At 37.8% G+C, this 26,285-nt stretch overlaps 1 protein-coding gene across 1 annotated transcript in view; it reads left to right on the top strand.

Moving 5' to 3' along the window:
* ptpn3 (protein tyrosine phosphatase non-receptor type 3) overlaps positions 1-26,285 on the top strand; it is a 363,093-nt gene that overhangs the window by 311,363 nt on the left and 25,445 nt on the right. The window contains exon 23 of the mRNA XM_028817422.2: positions 5,532-5,660. Within this exon, the coding sequence (XP_028673255.2) occupies positions 5,532-5,660 (129 nt within the window). The remainder of the gene's footprint in view (positions 1-5,531; positions 5,661-26,285) is intronic.

Genomic DNA, 26,285 nt, shown 5'->3' with positions numbered 1-26,285 from the left:
GGGATTATTATATGTAACTAAATAATTTATCTTAACCTATATTTCGGTAAACATTATATTGACTTAATTAGCACATCCCTCTAATGTAGTGTCATCTGTACTTTTAATCAATTTGTGTTTTATATTTTTTTCATATTATTTATATGAATCCAGATGACCTTTGGGCAGCATCATGGTGGTGCAGTTGTTAGTAATTCTACTTTGCAGATGTAGATTCTGGCCAGGGATTACTGTTTGTGGAGTTTAAAATTTCTCCCTGTTCACTTGTCTTCCTTTTTTTCTCCTTGATACTGCAGTTTCCTCCCACATCCAAAGTTATACAGCTTAGGCTGACTTGAGACTCTGAATTGGCCTAAAGTTGAATGAGCATGTGTTCTTGTTAGCATGTTTTGTGATGGACTGGCATTTCATCCAAATTTGGTTCCTGCCTTTGTTTCTGTGTTGTCCACAGCTAATCACTGGCTTAAATGTGTTCAGAAAATGGATGGACAGTCAAGTGCAGTGGCCACAGTTTTGACGTCTCCAAATTCAGTGAAATTTCTGTAACCCTGTGTTTTCTGTATTAAAGTCGTTTCAGCATCCATCTCTGGTGTACACTCAAAGTCTGATGGTTAGTTTCTTTTGAGAATGTGCACAGCCCATTTTTTCCACTTTGTAAAAATTACATTAATAATTGAATGGATAACAGCATTGTTGATGTGAGTCTTGGCTCACATACTGTCTTCCAGTACTCCTGGTCATCCCTACACCCCAGATGTTCAGTTTAAGTAAAAGTTCCTGTCTCTAAGCAAGAATAGAGAAAAAAAAGACATTGAGCATATTTCACCAATAAGCTCTCTTTTATCCAAACCTCTAAACCCACAAGGCACTTGAGGGTGAATCTGCCTTTTGCCATTGAGGTTTCTTCCCCACAGGCTTTTTACATATGTCAGAATTCTGGACGGGCCTGTTCTCCCATACTTTACTCAGTTTAATTACCCAGTCACCCTGTCTGTACTCTCAGCTGGATTCCCATGTAGGTACTTTTCAGGAGTGTTATATGGCTGTAAATAGCAGATCTTTTCTCACTTTTAAGAAACACCATGTTTTATTCAGTATATCAGAATACTGTCAGTTAAGTTTGTTAAATTACCTTTCTTTGTTAGAAAGACAATGATATGTGGGCTTTTTACAGACTATTACAACTTCAACTTAAATTCAGATACCAAGAACTGGGATGTATGTTTATACTCTCATTTTGTAGTCTATTTCAAATTCAGTAGCTTTTTTCATGAAAATGAATTTGTTTTTGTCTCTAACTATAAATCAAGATTCTTTATGGGACAACCACTTAAACCATGAAAAAGCCGAATGGCCTAAATAAAGACCATAGGTGTCATTCAGGAGCATTAAATGGACCCATAAATACCCTCCTCTGGCTAGTGAAACTGTCTTTGGTGAACTGGAAGCCTGTTCAAACAAGAATGTGTTTAATTCACCATTAGGAATAATTTATGGTGTTAGGTTGAACCCCAGTTTTAAATTATTCCCCGAACTAATACTTTTGGAAATGGATAACTAAAGCCTAATTTTACCATAGATACATGGATCAAGTCAAACTATTTCAGAAGATGTGTTAAAATGGGCAAAGTTGATTACTGTAGAGGCAACACATGAACTAACAGAGAATGCAAAGTTGGAATCAAACTATTCAGAGGAAAATTCAAGTTCTAAAAAAATTGCACCATCTGAGGACTTAAATCATGACGCATCTTCTGTACCACTGTCATACAATTGACATGAACTGGCCTAAAAAAAGGTCTGGAGGCCTCATAAAGTCCCCGCAAACCACAAATGAACAGAGATTTAAAAAAAAAAAAAGTAATTTGGAGAGAGTACTATGGTATGACCCATCCCAGCAGATGGAGAGACATCATCAAGGTTAGAAGGCGCAGAAGGTGGACTTGTAAGGAAATTTAATATAAATGTGAGAAAAAAGATAAAACACCGCAATAGAGAGACTTTCTTTTAAATATCATTTAAGAAATGTACTTGTCTTCTGAGATCATTTGGAATGAAAAGCAGCCTATGTTCACTTTTAAGCTGCACAGCTTGGGACTTACCTTCAGGTGATTTAAATATACATGTAAAACTTTTCAGCCCAATTACTTGTAAACAGTTGTATTGAAAAGGTTAGGTCTAATTTATTTTTCAGTATAAAGTGGCCCACTCATTTTTACTATACTCCGTGCTCATCACTTCTGAATCTCCAAGATGGTCTCAGCCTACACTGAAAGACACAGAACTTGAAAGAGAGAATCTTACAACCATGATTATGAAACATAGCAGTGAGTATTAGTATGGTGCAAGCTTTGTAATTGTGTAGGGCTTACTTGGCACATTTTATGTAGTACTTTCACAAAACTGTACATGTAAAGTACAATATATTTATATATAAATTCTGTAGTATAAACAGAAAAATCTCTGCAAGTTCTTAATCTTATATGCGATATTTATAGAAAGAGTTGGTATTGCTCCATTTGCTAATTCTTCTTCCATTGTGGTGGTTGGGAGCAGTTTGACAATCTCTGTTCTGTCTAAAGAGGACTGACAGGGAAATTACATAGAATGAATAGACTAGGAGATGAAAAGTGACAATAAAGGAGGCAAAAGGCAAAACTGAGATCAGAAACCAAGTTCAGAAATTAAAATGGTAACCAAACTCTGTCAAAAAGTCAAATCTAAATTTTAAAATTTTAGCATTCTAACTGAGAAAACAATAAAACACAGTCTTTGAAGAAATAATCCTGAATGACCTGGAAATGCAAATGTGTCTTGTACTTCTGGTTGTCCTAGCATATTAACTAGGCAGCACCAGTGCAGAGAATAGCACAAATACACATTACATATCAATAAAAATAAGATGGGAAAAATATATGTGTCGTTAAAATGAAACAAAAAGCAAAAATAACTACATAATTGTTTGTCACGTATCAAAACCCCTAATGGACCAAAATGATTACAATAAAGTAAAGGATGATATAAAATAAACACTTCTGACAGTCAGAATCTCAAGTGGATTTGCCTTTCAAAAGCTACTGTCAATTTGATGAATGATATTAGAAGTGTTACACTCAATCTTGGAGTTTATTTGTTAGTTAAAAATAATGCATTATAAGAACAGCTGAGTTTCCATAAAATAAAATACTGTTGAATGGAGCCTTTGTAATAACCAGAAATCATTTTGGAAAACTTGGGAAATTGAAGGAACGGGACATTAATAATTTTGTCAGATGTTGCCTGCTTCAGAAAGCGCACAGCATGACTGCAAGTGTCAATGCCAACAATCTGGAAGCCCTGAACTTGTTGTGGACAATAAATAAATAAATAAATATGGTTGAAAACATTGCGTGTTTAAATAACACATACGTAACTCAGTTTCAGCAAAAATAAGAAATCTTGAAGCGTATGCAACAATAGAGAAAAATCAGGAAAACAAAGTTTGTAGAGGTTTTTGAAGTGAATTTCACTGTGAAAGGCACAGTATAAAATCAACTGACATCATTTTTCAGCACAAGTTAAAAATATAGACAAATCTATAAATAAATAAAACTTCATTTACATATCTATTACATGGTTGTGGAGAACAGGGTCCTACTGTGGAGGTATAGTATATAATGCATGGACCTGGCCTGGGACAGGATGCTAGTTTATTGCAGATCAATACAAATAAGTAATTGCTCATAAGTGTACTGTGTAGCCATAACAGTTCTACTACTACAACCACATGGTACTTCAGTACCATGGACCAGAAGTCGATTCTCAGTTTCATAGACATGTGATGATTTCTGAAGCTGTGTGCCCTCGATACATTGATAAAGAGAGGTGTGGGTACGGCCCTCTGGTGTTCACCACTTGATTAATGACTTGCTTAAACAAACAGACCTTGACTGAACAGATCAAAGAGCCTTACCCAGGCTGAGAAAATGACTTGGAACTTTCAAGCAGATAAATCTATTCTGGATAATTTAAGTCTTTCTTCAAACAAGTATCTTCTGCATCTTGAAAGTTATGGAATATGGAGTCAAGATGCTCTGTTTAAGACCTTAGCAGTAGCCAAAAGATGATCAACGCCTTTCATGAGAGCAACTCTAGAACCTGATAAAGAAATCTGTTGCTTTGGCAAAAAGTCCATATTTAACCTGAGAAATATTAATAGGCTTAGAAGGTGCCTGCTGCATCAGTAGCCAAGATAACCTATGCATGTGTGAGGAGCTTGGAGAGGCCTTGGAAAGTCATTTTTGAGCTTACTTCAAAGTGCTGCAGATGTACCATTTCACCTCTCAAGAAGGATAAATAGAATGTTCACCCAAAATGGTCTCAACAAAGATAAGGAAACTTTGACATTGTCTAGGGAGATCATGAAGAGGTACAAGAAAAAGAAGAAATTAGTGGTTGGTTAGGAGAATTACCATGGCACAAGAAGGTGTTAAAAAGAGGGACTTAGAATGCTTCACTGAACACTATAATGAAACAAAAACTGCTAAGTGACACTCAACAAGCCACCAATTTCAGTGAGCGAAAAGCAATGTGTAGAAATGAGTATTCAGCAAGCTCTCATTTAAACAGAATACAGCGTAAAACTCTAGAGGAAGGTATTACTCATATGACATAATTTGTCATAGAGAGGAATGTGTCAGATGTGACAGCTCACTATATCTAAATGTGCAGTTCAATTGGTTTAAGTATTCAAATTCAAGTAGATGAGCTTCTGCCTGCTGATGTACCATTTTGTACCTTTATGCACTTTAACTGTCAATTTCGTGGTCCTTTTGTGAAGTATTAAATACACATATTATGGAAGGTGCTATGTAAATTAAATAAGAGTCTGTTGATATTGTTAACACTCATGTCCTGTCATTGGAGTCAAGTTTGATATTTTTCGCTGAGTGGGATGTGGAGCATATTCTGAAGCTGTTACAGTTAGAGAAAAGAGTTTGCCAATTAAAAAAATACAGTAAATATGTATCATTTTTAATCTATCCTTTGCATCCATACATTTAATGATTTGATCTCTAAGGCTTCATATCTTCGAAGCAAATGGAAACCATCAAATTCTACCCATACATAAGGCCAGGAAAATACTCAAACTTATTCTTTCTGTATCTTACACAAGATTCTTCTTAACCCATATTAAAACAGAAAGGGAAATGTTTGCCTTAATCCACACTTTTAAAGGCACTCAGTGGATCATAAGAGCGGGGATTCACCACTTAAAATTTAAGCTTACTGTTTTGTACTGGGTGGCATTGGTGACAATCAGCGCATGCCTGTCTTGGCCATGAATGCAGTGCACTAGGTTGCTGTGGAATTCCTTACACTGCCTATAAAACTATAAGATCCATGTGTACTGGTTACTTAGGCCTTTGTTGTTGTTGTTGTTTTGGCACTGGTTAGGACACCAGTAAGCAATACAAATTAGTTGTACTGTTGTTGTAGAATTTCAAATCTGGTTTCACTGCTTATTTTCATTTTTGCCCTTCATCTTTTAGGCAAAATGTCATCAGTACTGGCCGGATCCTCCTGATGTGAAAGAGTATGGCAAGTTCCAGGTGTGCTGCCACTCTGAGGAATGTAACATAGCCTATGTGTTACGAGCCCTGACTGTCTCAAATAAGGAGGTAAAGAAGTTCTGTGCGCCAATTTTTTCTTTTTCTTTTTTTTTTTTTTTTAAATACATTTTATGGTGTTACTTTTTTTAATTTCTAGCTTTTAGATATAGATTCTACCAGATGCAGCAAGATTATGCCTATGACTGTATTTTTTCCTACTAGTTGTGTTGCACTATGGGTTAGTTTACTAAGAGTTTGAATAGTAAGGTAAAAATCCTTGTTAACAGGTAAAATTTTCATTCCAAAAAATGCTAATGCTTTTGTAGAAACTAGAAGACACAGCACTAAAGCATATGTTGTACAGCCCCGATACCAAAAAAGTTGGTACCCGAGCACTGGTACTAGAAAAGTGTCAAAAAGCCAAAAATATAAAACAATGTGATACCAAGATTTCATGATTATCAGTTCCAGAATCAAGCATTAGCTTTCTGCTCAAACCTCTCCCTCCAGCACTTGGCGGAATAAGGGCAGAAAAACATGTTTGTGCAAAGCTGTCCTGGAGACTTCACACAACCATATGCCTCAAGAAGATCCAAAATTGTTTCCACACAATCTAGACTTCACAGATGACCTGACCTCCCTTTGTGCTTCGATGTGATCCAGATTTCACAGGGGACAACCTGTAACCACCCTATTGGATTGACACAACAACAACAAGATTTATTTATATAGCACATTTTCATACAAAAAGTAGCTCAAAGTGCTTTACATAATGAAGAAAAGAAAAATAAAAGACAAAGTAAGAAATTAAAATAAGACAACATTAGTTAACATAGAAAAGGAGTAAGGTCCGATGGCCAGGGTGGACAGAAAAAACAAAAAAAAACTCCAGAAGGCTGGAGAAAAAAATAAAATCTGTAGGGGTTCCAGGCCACGAGACCGCCCAGTCCCCTCTGGGCATTCTACCTAACATAAATGAAATAGTCCTCTTTGTAGTTCGGGTTCTCACGGAGTCACTTGATGCTGATGGTCATACAGACTTCTGGCTTTTAATCCATCCATCATTGTTGGAACATCATGGTGCTTTCGGTAGATGGTGGTGGCGCAAGCCACCACCAACAGAACACCGGAAAAGGAAACAGAAGAGAGAGTAGGGGTTAGTACAGATTTTGAATGAATAGTTATTATAATGAATTAGATATACAGAGTATCAGGATTAAATTACAGTGAAGTTATGAGAAGGCCATGTTAAAGTAATGTGTTTTCAGCAGTTTTTTAAAGTGCTCCACTGTATTAGCCTGGCGAATTCCTACTGGCAGGCTATTCCAGATTTTAGGTGCATAACAGCAGAAGGCCGCCTCACCACTTCTTTTAAGTTTTGCTCTTGGAATTCTAAGGAGACACTCAGTTGAGGATCTGAGGTTACGATTTGGAATATAAGATGTCAGACATTCCGATATATAAGACGGGGCGAGATTATTTAAGGCTTTATAAACCATAAGCAGAATTTTAAAGTCAATTCTGACACCCACTTTATTACACATTATCCCTTTATAAAGAGGAGAATAGTGCACCCGAGAGATGTGCAATTCTTTGGTGCACCAAGGAGGCTTAATTTAGACCAGGAAGGGGTTGTAGTTATTGGATCATTTGCTTCAGAATTGTGTTGGTATTAATACTGAAATCCAAAAGCTGGTATCGATACCAAAGTCAAAATTTTAGTTCTGATTCAATACTAGTTGAGACAGTGTGAGAAATACAAATATAAATAAAAAAGAGTCATTTCTAAACTCTGTTCAGTCTGCACTATATTGAAAACAGTACAACATATTTTATGTTGTACCTGTTTTTTTATTTTTAATATACACTCATTTTAAATAAGATGACTGCAACATGATCTAAATGTTTACTACGGGGCAACATCACCATTTCTTTTAATACTTATTTAAGTGTTTTGGCACTGAAGATGTAAATTGATTAAGTCTAGTATCCAGCCGTGACAATTTCCAAACACTTTGATATAAGCTATGGTTGCTAACACATGCAGAACACAAAAAGGAGAGCCAAGTGAATTTCTGATCAGGTCAGTACCTGACACTTACACAATCATTACTTTGATTGATGTTAATTGACATAATACCTTGACTTCACGAAATGACCAAGGCTGAATTCATTTTTCTGTCCTTTCATCTTCTCCTGCCAAGTTTGACTCTGCATCTTTCATGGCTCTGCCTTGAATTTAAGGGATTTAGAAAGTGGATGGAGTTTCCTGAGCCTCTTTGCTTATTGACCACTTGTTCATTCCAACACATTTCCTTCACACCATCTGCTAACTCGGTTACTTTGCCTTGGGAGGTTTTGGCAGTTATGTTAACCTACTGCTGGGTACTTTGCCAGCCATACGAATTATTTTTGGACTGAATATGATCTTTTTAGCAAATCATCTTGCCCATTGTAATGCTTCCCAAGCTGTGCAAATATTTAACAGATTGTGCCTCATGTACAGTATCCTGTGGTAGTATAGACAACAGTGAATCTTTGAGAATATTTGAGCTCTGTAGGTTCTTGTGATTAAACATCTTACATAAATATGCCTCTTTTTACATCATCCATCTTGATTCATAACAATCTAAAACAGAATAGGTTTCTTTAACTCAGGTAAATGTTCTGATTTCTTTTTCAGTGTAAGTTATTTAACTACAAGGATCACCATCTTCCCAGGTGACATAGTGTTAGCTTTTCTTGTAGCTTTCCTTTATGTGTTTGTTTACATATTCAGTTTTATTAGAAATACTCCACAACCGTGCACAGAAAAAATAAAAAAGCCCCAGTAGTGAAATTTAATTGAAAAATTTAAATGTAAGTGGTTTTATGCAAATGGAGTCAAAAGTGCATCACATATAAAGTGCAGAAGAGTAAAACTGAGATTAGTAAATAAAATTATAGGGGCAAATACTGTGTTTATTTTAGATCTCATGATAAGCAAAACTACTGTACATGATGCAGGATAAATGATGTAGCCATTCTGCCAACTGTTCATACTTAACGTATATATTGACAAACATGTCCTCTTCATACACCTACTATAATAAAGTCTAGTTTTCCTATGCAGCTACTGTGAGGCTCATTTCCGGAACATGGTGTTTTGTTACATTTATATATTAAATAAAGAATTGGTACATAATATTTCTGTAAAATGTTGCCTTAGCCAGCTTCTTCTGTATCCCTACATTTTCCCTAACAATTCATTTTCAAGTAACAGCTAGAATCCATTCTAGTCGCACTATTTATAATTTTAAACATTTCTGTCATGCAACCCTTTAATCTCTACTTTCTTAGGATAAAAAGATTAAACTCCTATCTCTTCTCATATTTCATACTTGATACCCCTGTAATTAGCCGAGTAGTGTTTCTTTGTGCTTAATCTAATGCTGTTATGTCCTTCTTGTAATGTGGAAGCCACTAACACACACAGTGAAACTCTAGCTTCACAAGTACAGTACATTATATATCTGAACATCTTTTATTTTGCTCTCTTCCACTCTTTATTGTATTGATTTATTACTGCCATGCCCCAACCAAATGACTCCAAACTGTTTGCCTGAAGTGAATGAGCTGTTTCAGTGGTGTGCCATGCGGTGAGTTCTGTTGGAAGACTTTAATATGCATGATGGTATTAACTGCTCTTTCTCAAATGACTTTCTGACAAATCTTAAATGCTGCAAGTTCATTTTTACACTCATATTAATGGGTCCTTCATTATTCACTGTCTCCGTTTTTTGAATTGGCATCTGTGATCATAAGCTCATTGAATGTAATCCTTGTATTCTCATTCCTAAACATCATGTGAAAAGTAGTATATCCTTTGGCAGCACTGAGCCTGTTGATGTTTTCTGTTTTAGTACAAGCTTTACAAGCCACAACTCTCTTGGAGATTTTGTACGTTTTCTTGTCCTGACGACATGGTTTCTTATAGTAATTGTATCATTACTAATAAATGCAATAATTATGCCCCTTTTAAGGCCAGATGGCTCTCAGCTTTTCACTTTTCCATGTGCTTTTCCTCAGAGCTTAGAGCAATAAAAACAATTCATCAGTGTCTTGAATACCATAATAATAAGATTGGCCCTGTTGTCTACTCTGTAGCCTAACTCTGTTTCTGTGTAAAGCCATGGCCTCCAATCACTGGAAATCTTCACCTGTCATATTCAGGATTGTTTTTCCCTCTCTTCCTTTAGAACTGAATTTGAAGATTTTCTTTGCTTAGTAGTTGTAGATGTTTTCATTTTTTCTCTTTTATGCAATTATGTAGTTGTTGTTTTGTTTTCATGTTTTGCCATCATTTTTATTTCTTTGATTTATTCTCTTATTGCCACTTTTTGGTATCTTGTGTTTCAAAATTGTATTTGCAGCAACCTTGAGTTTGTGAAAGGTGTTGTACAATTTAAACGTATTGATATTATTGTTAAGATGGTCATAATGTACTGTATACCCAATCATTTTTTAAAATTGGGAATAAAAAAGTCAAATACCAAATATTTCCTTAAAGTACAGTAAAGGGGCACAAGTTAAATTAATGATAGGGATTGAAAGGAGACTGTCAAGCAGATTCTGTTTGAGAGAGATTGTGATGAAAGCCAGTAGCAATGGTGGCCCTTCACAGGTGAATTGATTAGCAAATTTCACCTGCTTGTTGAATGTTATTTCTTTTTAATTTTTTTTTTTGCAATTCCTTTGATAAATTGGTTGTCTTATTGTTTTTGTTTTTACTTATGTAGATTTTGTTGAGGGCTAAATAATCACCTGGTCCAATTGTGAATGTCAGCTTCTGATTTTTTGACTTTGACTTTTTTACATTCAAATGCACACAGTGTCTCATTAGACTCCTTTAATGTTGTTGTAGTTTATCATTATTTAACAAAGCTCAACTATCACTGGTCAAGTTTTGATTTTATTTATTTGATTGTTTTTTATTAAGGATAAGAGAGTATTTTGAAATAATTTAGAGCATTTTTTGAGCTAATAATTTTGATTTCATAGTTGAAGGTCTCTTTATTAGCAAGCAATCACAGAGATTAATATGCACACACAGAAGGCACTCCCAGCTAACCACAGTTTCAGCCATCTTTTTATGAATATCCATATTTACCTGCCTGTCTGGAATGTTTTTTGAATTTAATGAGCAATAGAATTTAAATTGAAATTTAGATTTTTGTCATACCATATGCTAATTTTTTCCAAGTTATTCGTACTAAAGGTAAAGTTTTGAAGAAAAAAAAATATTTTGAATATGACCCTAGCAAATTTGCCATTTTAGCAATTATTTAAGATACGGTCAAGATAAACATATTGCACTTTTGAAATGTGTGGTTTAAGTGTATTAACATGGACATGCTGTTCTCCCTGTCAAACTGCAGTGCACCTATCAGTGCTGTCAATATCGGTGCCTCCATTTGTAACTTTAATAAAGCAAAAGCCACAGTAGAATGTCACAGCAACCTGGGTTTGGAGACAAAGTGTAAAGCATGATGCGAGTGAATTCTGTTTCTGCTGTTTAATGTAATTTCTTGAGGTCTGTGAAATTTACTTGGCCACATTTGGATGGGCTATCATTAGCCTAAAATACAAAGTAGTCCTTTTCAAAAATTACAAATAATAATACAACTACCTGTTCACCAGGTTGGCCATCTGTAATTATATTTATTAATGATTACACTGCCTGTATATTAACCCATTGAAGTTTATATGTATTTATATTGCCATTGTAATAATAGTAGGAATTATCATGGTAGCTGAACCGCATGTAATAGCTAAAAGGACGTAAACTAATATATAAACTACTGTAAAAAATAACTTAAATGTAAGAGCAGGAAAATAATTCCCAATAAACAGGACTATTATTGCTTTTCTTGTTAAAGGAGGTAATGTGTTGATTGTCATAGGGAAGAAGTATGATAGGAACATGTAGAGCTGAGCTACTCATATCATGATGGAATGATCCACAGAGAAAATGGCTCCCTTTTGTGTTGCCAGCTGTAACAGGTGTGACCTCTAGGGTTGTCTGGAAGTCCACAGAATGATTTTTTTTTTAAGCACTAAGCAGAATATTTGTATTCTTGTGTGCAGTGAAGGGTCTTAAAACATTTAGCTGCACATGGGAGCTCTCAGTTTATAGCCCTGATGGAAGATTTGTATTCTGTGCTTTCTGCTGCTGGAATATGAATGGCAGCATCTTTCAAAATTCCTGAAACATTATAGCATCTGAGATTCTGTTCATACCCTGTAGCTGGACCCTTACTGAATCATCAGTGGCTAAATAATAAAGCTAACTTTTCAGAACTGTACCACAATAGGAAAATGTTCTTGCCCACCATACACACATAATCATCGCTCCTCCAAAAGTATCAAGCCTATCAACTTGACTTTTTCCTGGCTAATCAAAGGGAATGTTTGACCTACAATACTAGATACCCTTTGTGGCATCTGGGGTGCCCTTATATGTCGCTACACTGACTTTCTGAGTCTAACTATCCATTCAACTGGAGTGAACATCACTTGTGCACATATATAATTTCATTCCAATTAGGTAATTTTGGAGTGGAATTTTTCAACTTTACCATGTTTGCAATCTTTTAGTTTCTCTATGACCAAGTCTTTTTGCACTTCCCACATCTGTATAACTAGAACAGAACACATAAGAGGGCTGCTATAGTATTACTTACCAATAATATTTTTTCTGTTAAATTGATATTTTGGTATTAATGTTAACTGAGACAAGTCAGTTAAAATAGAGCTAACTTACTATCCAGCTTAACACTGAAGCAAGGCATAATCAGCAGTAATAGGGACACCTTTAAATTATCTTTTGCACAAACAACGAAGGAAAAGCAAGAGGTAATTCTGGACATTAACACAACCAATAAAGCTTGTGCCAGCTCATGAGCTGTAGTGCAATGTTTTACAAACATTTGGGCAGGCCACTGTGAAGCCCATTGCCTAAGGGTAACTTAGCAATGTCTGTAAGTGGTGACATTATTGTTACTATTATGCAAGGTCCAGGAGTAAAGCTTAGGGTCATATGTGACAGTTCAGCTTGTCAAACCAGGGTTTTCAACACAGTCACCAGTGGTTGTGGCAAAGAATATTACATTATTCTCGAGGATTCTGGGCAAATTACACATCAGTTTTATGAAAGCTGCCAACAGAGACAGGCAGGCATAAGCAAACACGCAGTGCAGCTGTAGTGTGAGGCTGATTGACAGGAGGAATGGCAAATGTTCAGAGTCGCTGCGGTATAATGAGACAATTCAGTGCCAGTAATTAATGAGACATTTCAGTAAGGCTCCCACTTTATTTTTCTTACTTTTCTCTGTAGATGGCAGTTCCAAACCATCAGCTTTGTTTTAGATAACTGGATCATACTCAATAAAAAAAAAAAAAATGGAATAATACAATTTATTTATGAATTCAAAAATTATAGAAATGGGACAATTGACCTTCAAGCAGTAAAGAAGTTGGGACGCAAGACAGATGAAACAGACAAACATATAACACAGAAGATGCTGCTGTTAGTTGTTTAAGAGTTTTTCCGGCGTGTCTTTATTTTTATAAGGTTTCACTTATAGTGTTTCTATTTTGGAATTTAGCGTCCCAGCTGTGAAAAAGAGAGAGGGCTAACCTGATGTGAGGCTGCTTTATATAAAGTTTCTTAAAGCCAGATATTCACCAGATGCAGTTTATCATGAGTTTCTGTCATAAAAAAAATCAAACCACCCTAGCCCACCAACAAAAGCCAAGCCAAAGAATGGAATTGGGCCAGAAATGGACTGGAGAGACAATGAAAATGAGAAATTGAAATTGGCAGGTCATGATATGGCCGTTATATTGAAAAACTTCGAAATGAAACGGTGAGCTGAGTGTGAAGTTGGAGTGTCAGTTGAAAACCACATAAACCAGTTCTCTGTCAAGTGCTGCTCCAAAAATGGAACTTTTAAACCAAGCGTTTTTTTTTTCTTTTTCATTTTTTCAGCCTTGTATTACTTAAACTGTCAAGAGCGCTGGACATAAAATTTATTTTATTTTAACTATTAAAATTAGAAATAATTAACTCCTCATAATTTAAGTAAAATTAAGGATGAAGCTTGGGACAAATGGAAGTGACAAAAAAATTACAAATAAGGAAATATTACTAATGCAAGTAATGTGTATTTTAATGATACATGTTAAAGGTTATTAGAAATGAAAAAGAAGTATTACACCTTCTCAGCTGGGAGCATCCTGGATGGGCCAAAACCTGATTCAGAAGTATGAGGTCATCTTAAAGATGGAGAAGAAGGTCTGAATCTGTGTCATCATTGATAAACTGGTCTAAGAATATTATTTTCTGTATTGCCACTTCTGTTTTTTTCCCCTCTTTGGCTGCATAAAATGGATAATCCTATTCTAAATTTTATTTAATCTCGGAGGACTGCATTGCAGTTTATTTTTCTTTAAATTAGATATAATGTGTATTTTCCACACACAGACGCACCAAAATCCATCACTGTGTGTATTACTGTTTTCTGCACATGAAAACGCATTACATGAAAGGCTGCTTCATAAACATACCCCCATTACCTAGCAAACACTCTTTCCTGATTCCTACAGGTGAGGTTGAAGATATCCACAATCCGTGCACGGTGGACCTTCAAGTTTCATTTCTGTCTTCCACGCATCTTTTTGATTGCACTCACTATTGTCATCATAAATGGCAAAGTGAGCATCAGAGCACCACCACCATATACATCTCAGAACTGAACAAAATATCTCAACGCAACAGGAAATGAGTGTGGTGATTTTTTTTTTTCTCCATTTATTTTTTTGTCTTTGTTTAAATGATAAATAACAGGCTGACACGTCACTTCCAGCCGGTCTCCATTTGTGAGTTTTAATTTTTCCGTTTCACTGATTTCAATCATTTCACTCATAACTATCCATAATAATAATAATAAATACATTTTATTTATATAGCGCCTTTCCCATGCTCAAGGCACTTACAGAATATAAGAACAGACGGCAGGGTATACAGTATATAACATTGTACAAACCAGATAATTAAATAAAGAAGATTACGACAGTAAATTCAGAGGAAAAGAAAAAGCCTAACAGACAACATAATTGATGGTCTAGCACACACATACAGGTTACATGAGCATCTTGACAGAGAAGTAAACTGAGAGAAAGGTAATAAAGTCAAGTAGAGCTAAAAGCCATCCTGAACAGATGAGTTTTGAGTTGTTTTTTTAAAAGAATTCATGGAGTCAGCTGACCTGATTAATTTTGGTAGGTCATTCCAGAGTCTGGGTGCTATACCGCTGAAGGCCCTGTCACCCATAGAGTGTAGATTAGTGAGGGGCACAACAAGATTGCCAGATTTAGAGGATCTTAGTGGGCGGGCAGGCACATAGTGATGGAGAAGGTCACTAATGTAGTTTGGCACGAGGTTATTTAAGGCTTTGTAGGTTATTAGGATTTTATATTCGATTCTGTAAGACACATGGAGCCAGTGAAGATGGAGCAGGATGGGTGTGATGTGCTCGCTGCTGCTGGTTCGAGTAAGGACTCTTGCAGCTGAGTTTTGAATAAGCTGGAGCTGTGATATAAGATTAGAAGGGGCACCTGCCAGTAGGGAATTACAGTAATCGATGCGGGATGTGATAAAAGCATGGACAAGTTTCTCAGCATTAGAGAAGGAGAGGAAGGAGCGAACACGGGATATGTTACGGAGGTGAAAGTAAGAAAGTTTCCTAATGTGATTTATGTGGGCGGAATAAGAGAGGGAGGAATCAAAAATGACACCAAGATTTTTTACAGTAGAGGCAGGTCTGATGAGATCACTGCCAAGATGGACTGGGAAGGAGCTCATTTTATTAAGTTGCACTTTAGTCCCAATTTGCAGGAGTTCAGTTTTGTTGCAATTTAATTTTAAAGAGTTCTGCTCCATTCAGATTTTAATTTCACTGAGGCAGGTTGTGAGCTGAGAAAGCTCTGATGAAGTTCCGCTTTTAACATTGAAGTAGAGTTGAGTATCATCTGCATAAAAATGATAACCCACTCCATATCTACGAATAATATGGCCAAGGGGAAACATGTAAATACAGAAGAGAAGAGGGCCGAGGACAGAGCCCTGAGGGACTCCTTGTGTGACTGGTGCTGAGCTGGATCTGCTGTTGCCAAGACTAACAAACTCTTGCCTATCAGTCAGAGAGGACTTGAACCATAAGCATGGAAAGACAGAGCAAGGCAAGATGATCATAGCCAATGCCTCAGAGACTGTTAAGTAGCACATACACTTTGATCCTAAAAAACAACTTTTAAAACAAAACAAACAATAATAAGAATGCAAAACACAAATCTTCACCATCTTAAAGCATCACGTTCAAAATGAGAACTAAGACCTGCAAACTGCTTTTGAGGCTATGGAGCCACATGTGTTGAGAGCATAGTGCATTGCAAAGTGTGAAGAGTTCTGGTGATTTTTTTTTTCTTTCTTTTTTTTGGGTTGCTTGCTTATTTATCTTTGCAGCTCCATTAATGGATTTCTATCCTTAGCTGCCTTTGCTTGTTGGTGATGTTCTTCCTCTAAGGTTCATTCCGATACCAGCATACATGCTGCAGCTCCTGTCCAACACACAAAGTCAGACTGCCATTAAAGTCATATCCTTCGCTAGTAATTCCTCAGATAATGGGCTGTAATGTCTAGCCAGCATTTTTATGCACATGTCTAAGCAATATGTGTTGAAGTACCTGTTTTCAATAGTAATACACAAGTATATCAGACAGGTCCTATGACTTGCTCAGAGTGGCAGAGTGACTCTTAGCCACACTGCTGATTTCTCCATTTACCAATTTTTTATGACCTTTGTTAAATACGAACGTCTTAACACCACTGATGCCCAAGGTCTTCAATAGAAGTGCTGCATGCAGCAACAATAAGGGCACCACCTCCTGTATGTAACTATGACTCTCTTTCCAGGCTTCAGTTTTAAGGGTGAAAATTGAATTTTATATGTCAAATATTGACTATCCAGAACTGTGGAGGAGGTGGCTCTGTACTCTCGCCATCTTCACAGAGACCTTCAGTCTAATTATCTTTCAGGGGATGAGGCTGCCTGGCTGAATGCAGCAGCAGGCAGAAGTGCTTCATTTTCGAAAAGAAAACCAATGTGAGGGTGGATTTGATCGTTCATTAGAGGACACACAGCTGCGACCTTGCATCCACACTAGCTAGACTGAGGTCCCCAGTGCCTCCCCACTCTCTGGTGACAAATTAAACCTTGTTAAATGAATAGCTCAGTTAATATATGTTACCTGAATCATTCATATCACATGGGTGTTTAGAGAATGGGAATTGATCCTGGAAATAATTTCCAACTCTGCTGCCAACATATCTGACTAATGCATTTTAAAAGATTGTGTAATAAGCTTCTGTGGGAGAGAACTTTCCACTTCTAATCAACACCCTCTCTTGCTTTTGTATTTAATTTGCTCTATCATGTTTATTAATATGAATTAACATTTATTATATATAAGCTTGTTTTGCAGTGAGCTGTATTTAAAATCCAGCAAAGCAATACAATGTTAGTTTTTTGTGTACACTTAAGCATTTGTTACGGGTTCTGTTTTGGGGGACTGCAAATCAAAATATTTCCTCAGTCATAACTACTGTATATAGTCTCTTCCATAACAGCCACTAATTCAAAATACTGCAAATGCTAAAGAAGTTGATCACGAATGTATATAGCACTTTTTATAATAAGAACTATTTCAAAACACCCTACAATATTTTTAAAGTTATTTTTGCATATGGTGTATTCAATATTAGTTGCAGTAAAAGAACAACCAAAAAATAACTTTTTTTTTTTTTTTCTTCCCATTGCTGAACTTTGTACCACTGCTCACAAAGAAACTACATGCAACAGGCTAACCATGCAATGTTTGTGTTTCTGTCTTCTTGTAACGTCTTTAGTTGTGATTATTATTAACAACTTGCCATACATTAAAAACCTCAGGCATTCTTTACATTACAAATATCTTTCACCCACCCATTTTTCTGTACTCATTTTGACCAGTTCAGTGTTGTGGGGTTAAATTGAATGCAGTCTAAACCTTTTTTTAGCCATGCTCAATTTTATTACATTTTTCTTGTGTTCAATTATGCCATCAAAAACACTGGAAATAATAAAGATACATAAAACATATTCCTAACAACACCCAGCCTATAATGTCAAGTTATAGCAGTTTTAAGTAACATAGAACAGAAAAAACCTAGAAAGGACCCTGACCCCAAACCCACCCACTCCGTCACTTCTCCTTGTACTTGAGGTGATACAGTATGCCAGCTAGGAACAAGTCAATGTTCAGATATGAGGAAGAATCAAGTCATGGAAAAGGAAGGTAGACAGCTAAAGTCAAAACAAATATCGGAGTAAAGCTTCTCTCTCTCAGCCTTCCCTTTCCTGCTATTCAGGGTTGTTATGGAATTAGAGCTGTAAAGTCATTAGCTGTTGTTTTGCAGACTTCAGTTTTATTAGTTAATATGTCATTAATCCAGAAGGCCTAGGTTCAGGCTGGATTAAACCATAAAATAAAGTAGCAAAGCACAATTTTGGTGTAGGCCACCTTAAAGATAAGAAGAATTTAATGACAGCAGTGAATGTCCAATAAGAGATTAAGCGCATTCAGTACTATAAAGAAATGGAGAAAGAAGAAAATGACAACATCAGAGGGAGGACACTGAAAGAGAATACCAAAGCATATAAAGGAAAACTCCTGGGACATTTAAGGAACTCTCAAACCAACTGTTACAACGCGCTTGCGAAAGGAGTCACGTCTCAAACCAAACAAAACACAGAAACGAGACTACGACCTGTGAACTACACCTGGGGTAAAGCGTGCACGCCAGGTTGTACAGCCACCTGGACACGACCGCCCACACCACCGCATATACCTTCCATGATATGTCTTCACACAGCGGCTTCCCACCGAGGCGCATATTGCGCTGTGGCGCTCGCCCCACAGTCAGACACAGCGGCTTCCCAGAGTCAGTAAGTGGCCCCCAAACAACACAAACTGTTCAAGCAGTCGGTGTCAGCGAAAGCAACAGACTCACGCACACTGCCGCACTGCAACGAGCCCGCCGCCTGTAAACTACACTTGCTGTAATCCACTGTGCTAGTAATGTAGATCACTTAACGGTCATTCACTTTGGTGCTCGCCCCAGAGTCAAACGCAGCGGCGTCCCACAACGCTGTGGCGCCCGCCCCAGATTCAAACGCAGCGACTTCCCAAACCGCGGAGGCTTCCCGGAGTCAGTAGGTGGCGCCCAAATAACACAACGTAATGCGCCATGGCGCCCGCCCCAAAGTCAAACGCAGCGGCTTCACAGAGTCAGTAGGTGGCGCCCAAACAACACAACCTGTAAGCTACACTTGCTCTAATCCACTGTGCCAGTAATATAGATCACATAACGGTCACAGACTCTAACTCAGCGGCTTCCCACACTCAGTGGCTGGCACACGAACACCACAACCTGTAAACTGAACTTGCTGTGCAGAACTCTGCCAGCAGTCGGTGTCAGCACAGGCAACGGGATCACGTCTCCACAAACAAGACCACTTTACTACAGATATGCTTATGTGGTTAAATGTCATCCATCCAGATATCGGACAGAATGGAACGGAACGGAAACTGATTGCCATTCTTGGATTTCCGATTCGCTAGCGAATCACGGGCTTACTAGTAGTATACAGGAAACTAGTATAGTTGAGGGATAATGTGATATTTAATCTTGAGCACGTTACCCCCTGGTTTGTGTCTGAGCTTGTTTTACGTATTGATAAAAAAATTAAAACTGAACTGCTGTAATCTAGTCAATAGGAGACAATGATATGAAAGAATATTTCTGCAAGAGAGGAGATGCCCTACTCTAGCAATATTGCATAGGTAGTTAAAAAGTGCGTCATGCTGCTACAAAGATGTATGACTCAAAGGCTAGAGACAGTGTAAAAAGTTCTCAGAAAAATCGATCTGGTGGAAGACAGTGAAGGTTTTTGAGCTGAGCTTGAGAGATCATAAGAATCACTTCAGTTTTGTTTGCGGTAGCTACAAACCATGAGCCTTGCACTGATGTGACAGGCAGTGAGTTTGTCAGAGTGGTCTTGAAAGCAAGTGGAATGTGACTTTGCTGTTTGATCAAGTATCTGGTAGCAGCATATTGATTCTGAACAGAACAGAACTAAGCACTTAAACTTTGAAACGCACCACATACGAGTGTGCAAGTGTTCAGAGAGGTAATGGCATATCTAATATTGAGTTAACAGAAAAGAGTGCAAGAAGGTAGAACTCAGGTAGTTCTGGTATAGATAAAAGAAGGTCTGAAATAATATCTTGTTTAACCACAATTCTGTTCCAAGGATTGCCAGCCTAACCTCTTCATATAATAGTATATTTTAGTGCCTTTAGGCAAAGCTGGGAGCTTTTAGAACAGAAACTGCTATTCAGCGAGTTATTCAGAAAGAAGGTGCAGTTTAACAACATAGGAGTAGCTGCCAAGAAACTGAGTAGCTAGCCCACAACATATTTACATAATCATTTGTGCATAACTTCAAGTCATTTGCAACAGTGACATGAACATGACAAGAGCTTTCCGCAAGAAGCTAGTCTTGGAACACATGCCCTTATTTTGGCACCTTCAGCAACATCTGTCTTATATGAGTAGCATTTTAAGATCTGGGAAATGTTCAATCCCCTTATTGTGTTTTCCATAAATCTATTTTCTGTACAAACATATTCCTGGTCAGGCCTGCTGGGAGTCAAAGCCTATCCTACCAGTAAAAGACTGTAAGGCAGGAACCTACTGTACTTTAAAGTGGATGTCAGTACATCACAAGGCACACTTTTACACATAAGGAGTCACTTAAGCAAGACCAGCATACAAGCACTGATCAGTCTTAATGCATGTATTTGAGATTGGGGAAGATCCTCAAAGAAGACCCCTTTGAGCACTGGAGAACCTGCAGATTCCACAAAGACAGTGACAAGACAAAGAACTAAAGCAAGATCCCAGAAATCAAGCGAGAACAGCTCTAACAAGTGTTTTGCTAGGCCGACCAATATGATGTTGTGTTTAAGTGTGGCCTGGGATGCACTGGTGCCATGCAGCTCAGGGCTTTGAATGCATTGCTAAAAGCTGATGTAATTCAAAGTACACTGTAAGTATCTCTGAACTGGGCTTAAGTTAAAGCTCTGGAAATATCGCCCTCTGTTGTTCACCACCACCTGTGACTTGACAGATAACACTCTTCACTTTCACTTACGGTACATTAAAATTAAAGTACTTCAGAGTCAGCCTGTTGCTGGAAAGACTGTCATGCATTGATTGCGTAGTGATATTGCATTCTTTACATACATACACTAGGATGCAGTAAACCGGAACCATGAGTAAATGTTTAAAGATAATCATTATACTTCTGATTCATAAAATTTTGTGATTATTTTATAAATATTTAAACATAAATTTAGATTTAGATATAACTTTGTCCCCAGGGGAAATTTGGCTTTTATAGAAGTTCTTTAAATAAGTAAATACATAAATAGAGAGATAAAAAAAAATATTTACAGTATATATATTATAATATTATAATACTAGTCATTTAGCCCATTACAATAACGGGCGCTAGAACAGTAGTGCATAAACATTAGTAGGAACAGTCTATATTAAATGGCAAGGGACTTTGACCTCATTCTTTTTAAAGGTCGTATTTTTCAGCCTTTCTTTTGTTGATGTTTACTTGCTGAGCTGACCGTTCTTCGTGGGCTGCCGCCGTGTATTGTGTGTCTTTAATTTTCTGTGACAGTAGTACTGTCTTGTACGGCTCTATTCAATAAGGGCGCGCACAAAAAAGTGAGCTTCAAAAGGGCAACCTCAATTGAGCGCGGCGAATAAAGGTGTTCGCGCCCTTATTGAAGGATACCGTCTTGTACGTCCGCTGGCTTGTACGTCCGTAATATACCTCTAATTTTCTCTGGTGGTAATACAGGCGTGCGCGTCGGTAATATGTCTTTAATCTCCTCTGACAGTAATACTGGCTTGTATGTGGCTGTAATATGCGTCACTGTATTGTGTACCTTTAATTTCCTCTCGCAGTAATACTGGTTTGTATTTCCGTAAAACGCCTCTAACTTTCTCTGACAGTAATATCGCGCATCGCACTGTGCCCCGCGCATGCGTACTTCATCTGAAGAACCCACACACGGACACCTGGATGCACATAGGGATTTTATATATATAGATATATGTAATGTATAATACAGTATATATACACATTGTGATCTAAACACACACAAGAATGACTGAAAGGAAGAGAATTTAAAAAGAAAGAAATCTGACTTGCCGGTCACAGTGAAGCATTATGCAGGGGTATTGCTGTTGTTATAAAGGAGACCCCGTCTTGTTTCTTGACACACTTCTGCTAGATAATGATATTGGAACAGAACTCCCTGGAAACCTCTAAAGGAGACCCTGGGGTCAGTGGTGTCCTAGTGACTAAAGTATTTAAGGGGTCTGGTTCAGTCCACCTGATTGACTTGCTGTTTTACATTGGCTGAGTCATTGAACTGCCACCGTGTCCTTGTTCAAACAATAGTACACCATCTTTAAAGCCTGTGGCTAAAGAGACATGTTATAAAATAGAATTTGATATATTTGTATAAAGTCTCATATTGCTTTACTCCGTGGCAATAATTCAGTGTATTATCATCTTATGTCTGCTTGTGTTAGTAGAGAAGATGGCGTCATTACTGTAGAGGCACAAGGCAGATCCCAGTGCACTGCAGATACACGACTCAGGGTGGAGGAGGGTCATGGCTGAAAGCCTCTGAGTACTGAAGTGCTTTCCTTTATCTTTAGCTAAATGTGTTCTAACCACGGACAGCTTGTAAAATCATCTATGAATGTTGGCTGTCTTACAACTTCTTTGCCACTAGGCCACACTGTCTTGCAGTTTTATGAAGCACCGCTGTGCTCATTGTTTTAGGATTTTTTTTTGTTTTGTGTTTCTTTGCTATTTTTGCCTCCTAAGAGCTGCAAATTTGATGCTGCCTGAAGCTCCGTTGTTGTTTCTTTGATAATTAAATCTATATATTTCAATCTCTGGTTTGCTATTTTGTGTTTTGTCATTTATTCTTTTCAGTCTGTTTATTCACTTTTTTGTCTTGAGTGCTATACGTGCATATCAGTTTTGTCCTAATGATAGTATTGTCAAATGCACTAATTCCCTTTCAGTGTTCCAAGAGGCTGGAGTCTCTCCAGGCAGGATACCCACAAAAAGCCAAGTAATTACTGACAAGTAAAATAGCATGCACCTCTTTGGCACATGGGAGAAACATGAAGTACCTTGAGAAAAATCCATGCAGACATGGGAGGAATGTGCAAATTCCACACAGAGAGCAGCTGGGCACAAGGCATTCTGGGACAAAGGGGTTATACCAAGAGGAACATTTCCAGATTTAGGTGATGTTAAATGTGGCATCCTTCAGGGAGCAGTGCTGGGGCCAGTGATCTTTTCTTAATATAAATATCCTAGACAAGAAGAAAAAATAATAAGCTGATCCAGTTTGCAAATGAAATAAAACTGGTGGAAGTGTGAAGGAGTCATTTCATGGCTTTGTTTTTGTTTACTTTGCTTTCCAGTAGTTGGTTATTGTTCACTGTGTTTTGGAAAGATGCTTGGTGTGTTTTTTGTTTCTTGGTAAGGTATGTGTAATGCAGGGCAGCAGTACTGCAGAGGAGCATTGCTGCCCTTATGCAGGAAGGGGCAGACAGTTGAGCTTGTGCCGCACGCCTCTTTTCCTGCTGGTGGTGTTTAGACAGCATTGGTCTGGGAGTATCCACAAATGCTATCTTGTTACTTTAGAGTGTAGAGGGTAGTGGCAGCAGGTTTGCATAAGAAGATACTTGAGAAGAGGCAACAGGCACTTGCTGTGATGTAGGCAGTGGTAGGTTAGGATGGACAGGACAAGGATGCTGAAACAAGTTACATTGTCAGTGTGAACCGAGATATACAGTACTGTGCAAAAGTTTTAGGCAGGTGTGAAAAAATGCTGTAAACAAAGAATGCTTTCAGAAATATAAATAATGATTGTTTACTGTTATCAATTTACAAAATGCAAAGTGAGAGAACAAAAGAAATATCTAAATCAAATCAATATTTGGTGTTACTACCTTTTGCCTTCAAACCAGCATCAATTCTTATAGGTACACTTGCACAAAGTCAGGATTTTGTAGGATTCTAGTCAGGTGTATGATCAGCCAGTTATACCAAACAGGTGCTAATGATCATCAATGTCACACGTAGGTTGAAACACAGTCATTAACTGAAACAGAAACAGCTGTGTAGGAGGCTTAAAACTGGGTGAGGAACAGCCAAACTCTGCTACCAAGGTGAGGTTGTGGAAGACAGTTTCATGTCATGGCAGGATTGAGCACAGCAACAAGACACAAGGTAGTTCTACTGCATCAGCAAGGTCTCTCCCAGACAAAGATTTCAAAGCAGACTGGGGTTTCAATATGTGCTGTTCAAGCTCTTTTGAAGAAGCACAAAGAAATGGGCAACGTTGAGGATCGTAGACGCAGTGGTCGGCCAAGGAAACTTAGTGCAGCAGATGAAAGACACATCAAGCTTATTACCCTTCGAAATCGAAAGATAGGTACACCCATCTACTGTCCGGAGAAGTCTGGCCAGAAGTGGTCTTCATGGAAGAGTTGCAGCCAAAAAGCCATACCTCCAACGTGGAAACAAGGCCAAGCGACTCAAGTATGCACGAAAACATAGGAACTGGGGTGCAGAAAAATGGCAGCAGGTGCTCTGGACTGATGAGTCAAAATTTGAAATATTTGGCTGTAACAGAAGGCAGTTTGTTCATCGAAGGGCTGGAGAGCGGTACAATAATGAGTGTCTGCAGGCAACAGTGAAGCATGGTGGAGGTTCCTTGAACGTTTGGGGCTACATTTCTGCAAATGGAGTTGGAGATTTGGTCAGGATTAATGGTGTTCTCAATGCTGAGAAATACAGGCAGATACTTATCCATCATGCAATACCATCAGGGAGGCGTATGATTGGCCCCAAATTTATTCTGCAGCAGGACAACGACCCCAAACATACAGCCAAAGTCATTAAGAACTATCTTCAGTGTAAAGAAGAAGAACAAGAAGTCCTGGAAGTGATGGTATGGCCCCCACAGAGCCCTGATCTCAACATCATCGAGTGTGTCTGGGATTATATGAAGAGACAGAAGGATGTGAGGAAGCCTACATCCACAGAAAATCTGTGGTTAGTTCTCCAAGATGTTTGGAACAACCTACCAGCTGAGTTCCTTCAAAAACTGTGTGCAAGTGTACCTAGAAGAATTGATGCTGTTTTGAAGGCAAAGGGTGGTCACACCAAATATTGATTTGATTTAGATTTCTCTTTTGTTCATTCACTACATTTTGTTGATTGATGAAAATAAATGATTACCACTTCCATTTTTGAAAGCATTCTTTGTTTACAGCATTTTTTCACACCTGCTTAAAACTTTTACACAGTACTGTATATACGCCACTGGAGTGAATGCACAGAGGCTTCTTCAGCAATGAGTTGGAGACAGAAAGACAACCAAGGAATTGATTGTTATTTTTTTTTTTTTTTTTTTGGTGAGGGTGGTAGGCAGCATAACCTTGTCATATTATTTTTCTGTTTTTTTAAGACTGTGTTTATTAATTTTTGCCAGCATTTTTGCATAATAAAATTTGTGATTTTGGTTTGCTTTTTTTCTGCTTTAGGTAAGTTGTTAGTTGATAGGTTTCAGTATTTTTGGGCTTTATTTCCAAGATTTTAGTTTTATTCGTCACACACACAGTTACTGTATACAGGTACAACATGTAGTGAAATGAAAAGTTGGTCTACACCAAGATTGTGCAAAACAAAAGTAAAACACACAGCAGAATAAATAATAAGAAAAGAATTAAAAAAATAAAAACTAAATTCTGCAACCGTAAAAACAGTAAAAAGTATTAAGTGGCTAAGCAGTAAGTTAAAGTGAGTTTTTGGTCCAAATGTTTGTTGGCATGTCAGAGTTCAGGATTCTAATGGCCTGAGGGTAAAGCTCCTCTCTCAGTCTTTGCCATTACACTGCGCAGCCGCTTGCCTCAGCTGAGCAGGTTAAACAGTCTGTTGCCAGGGTGGGTAAGGTCCAAAATTATTCTAATTACCTGGTCCTACAGCACTTGGTGTATATGTCCTGAAGAGAGGGCAGTGCCAATCTTAAGATGCACTACTCTCTTCAGGGCTTTGTAATCTCGGACATGAGCAATTCCCAAACCATGATTTGCAGCTCTGTGTTAGGATATTCTCTGTGGTGCCAGTGTAAAAAGTTTTCCAAATGATTGGTTAGACCTTTGAATTTCCTCAGCCGCCTCCAATGAAAAAGGTGCTGTCTTGTCTTCCTGATGTGAATCTGTGTGTGTTGGGTCCATGTCATGTTCTCTGTGATGTATTCACTCAGGTACTTGAGTTCCCTCACCCTATCAACAGGAACACCATTTATACTGTTGGGACTGTAGATCTGCTGCTGCTTCCACCAGAAGTCCACCACAGGCTTCTTGGTCTTGCTGAT

This window comes from Erpetoichthys calabaricus, chromosome 13 (genome assembly GCF_900747795.2).
Source record: "Erpetoichthys calabaricus chromosome 13, fErpCal1.3, whole genome shotgun sequence".
NCBI lineage: Eukaryota > Metazoa > Chordata > Cladistia > Polypteriformes > Polypteridae > Erpetoichthys > Erpetoichthys calabaricus.
This window is presented reverse-complemented; position numbering and strand designations above follow the sequence as displayed.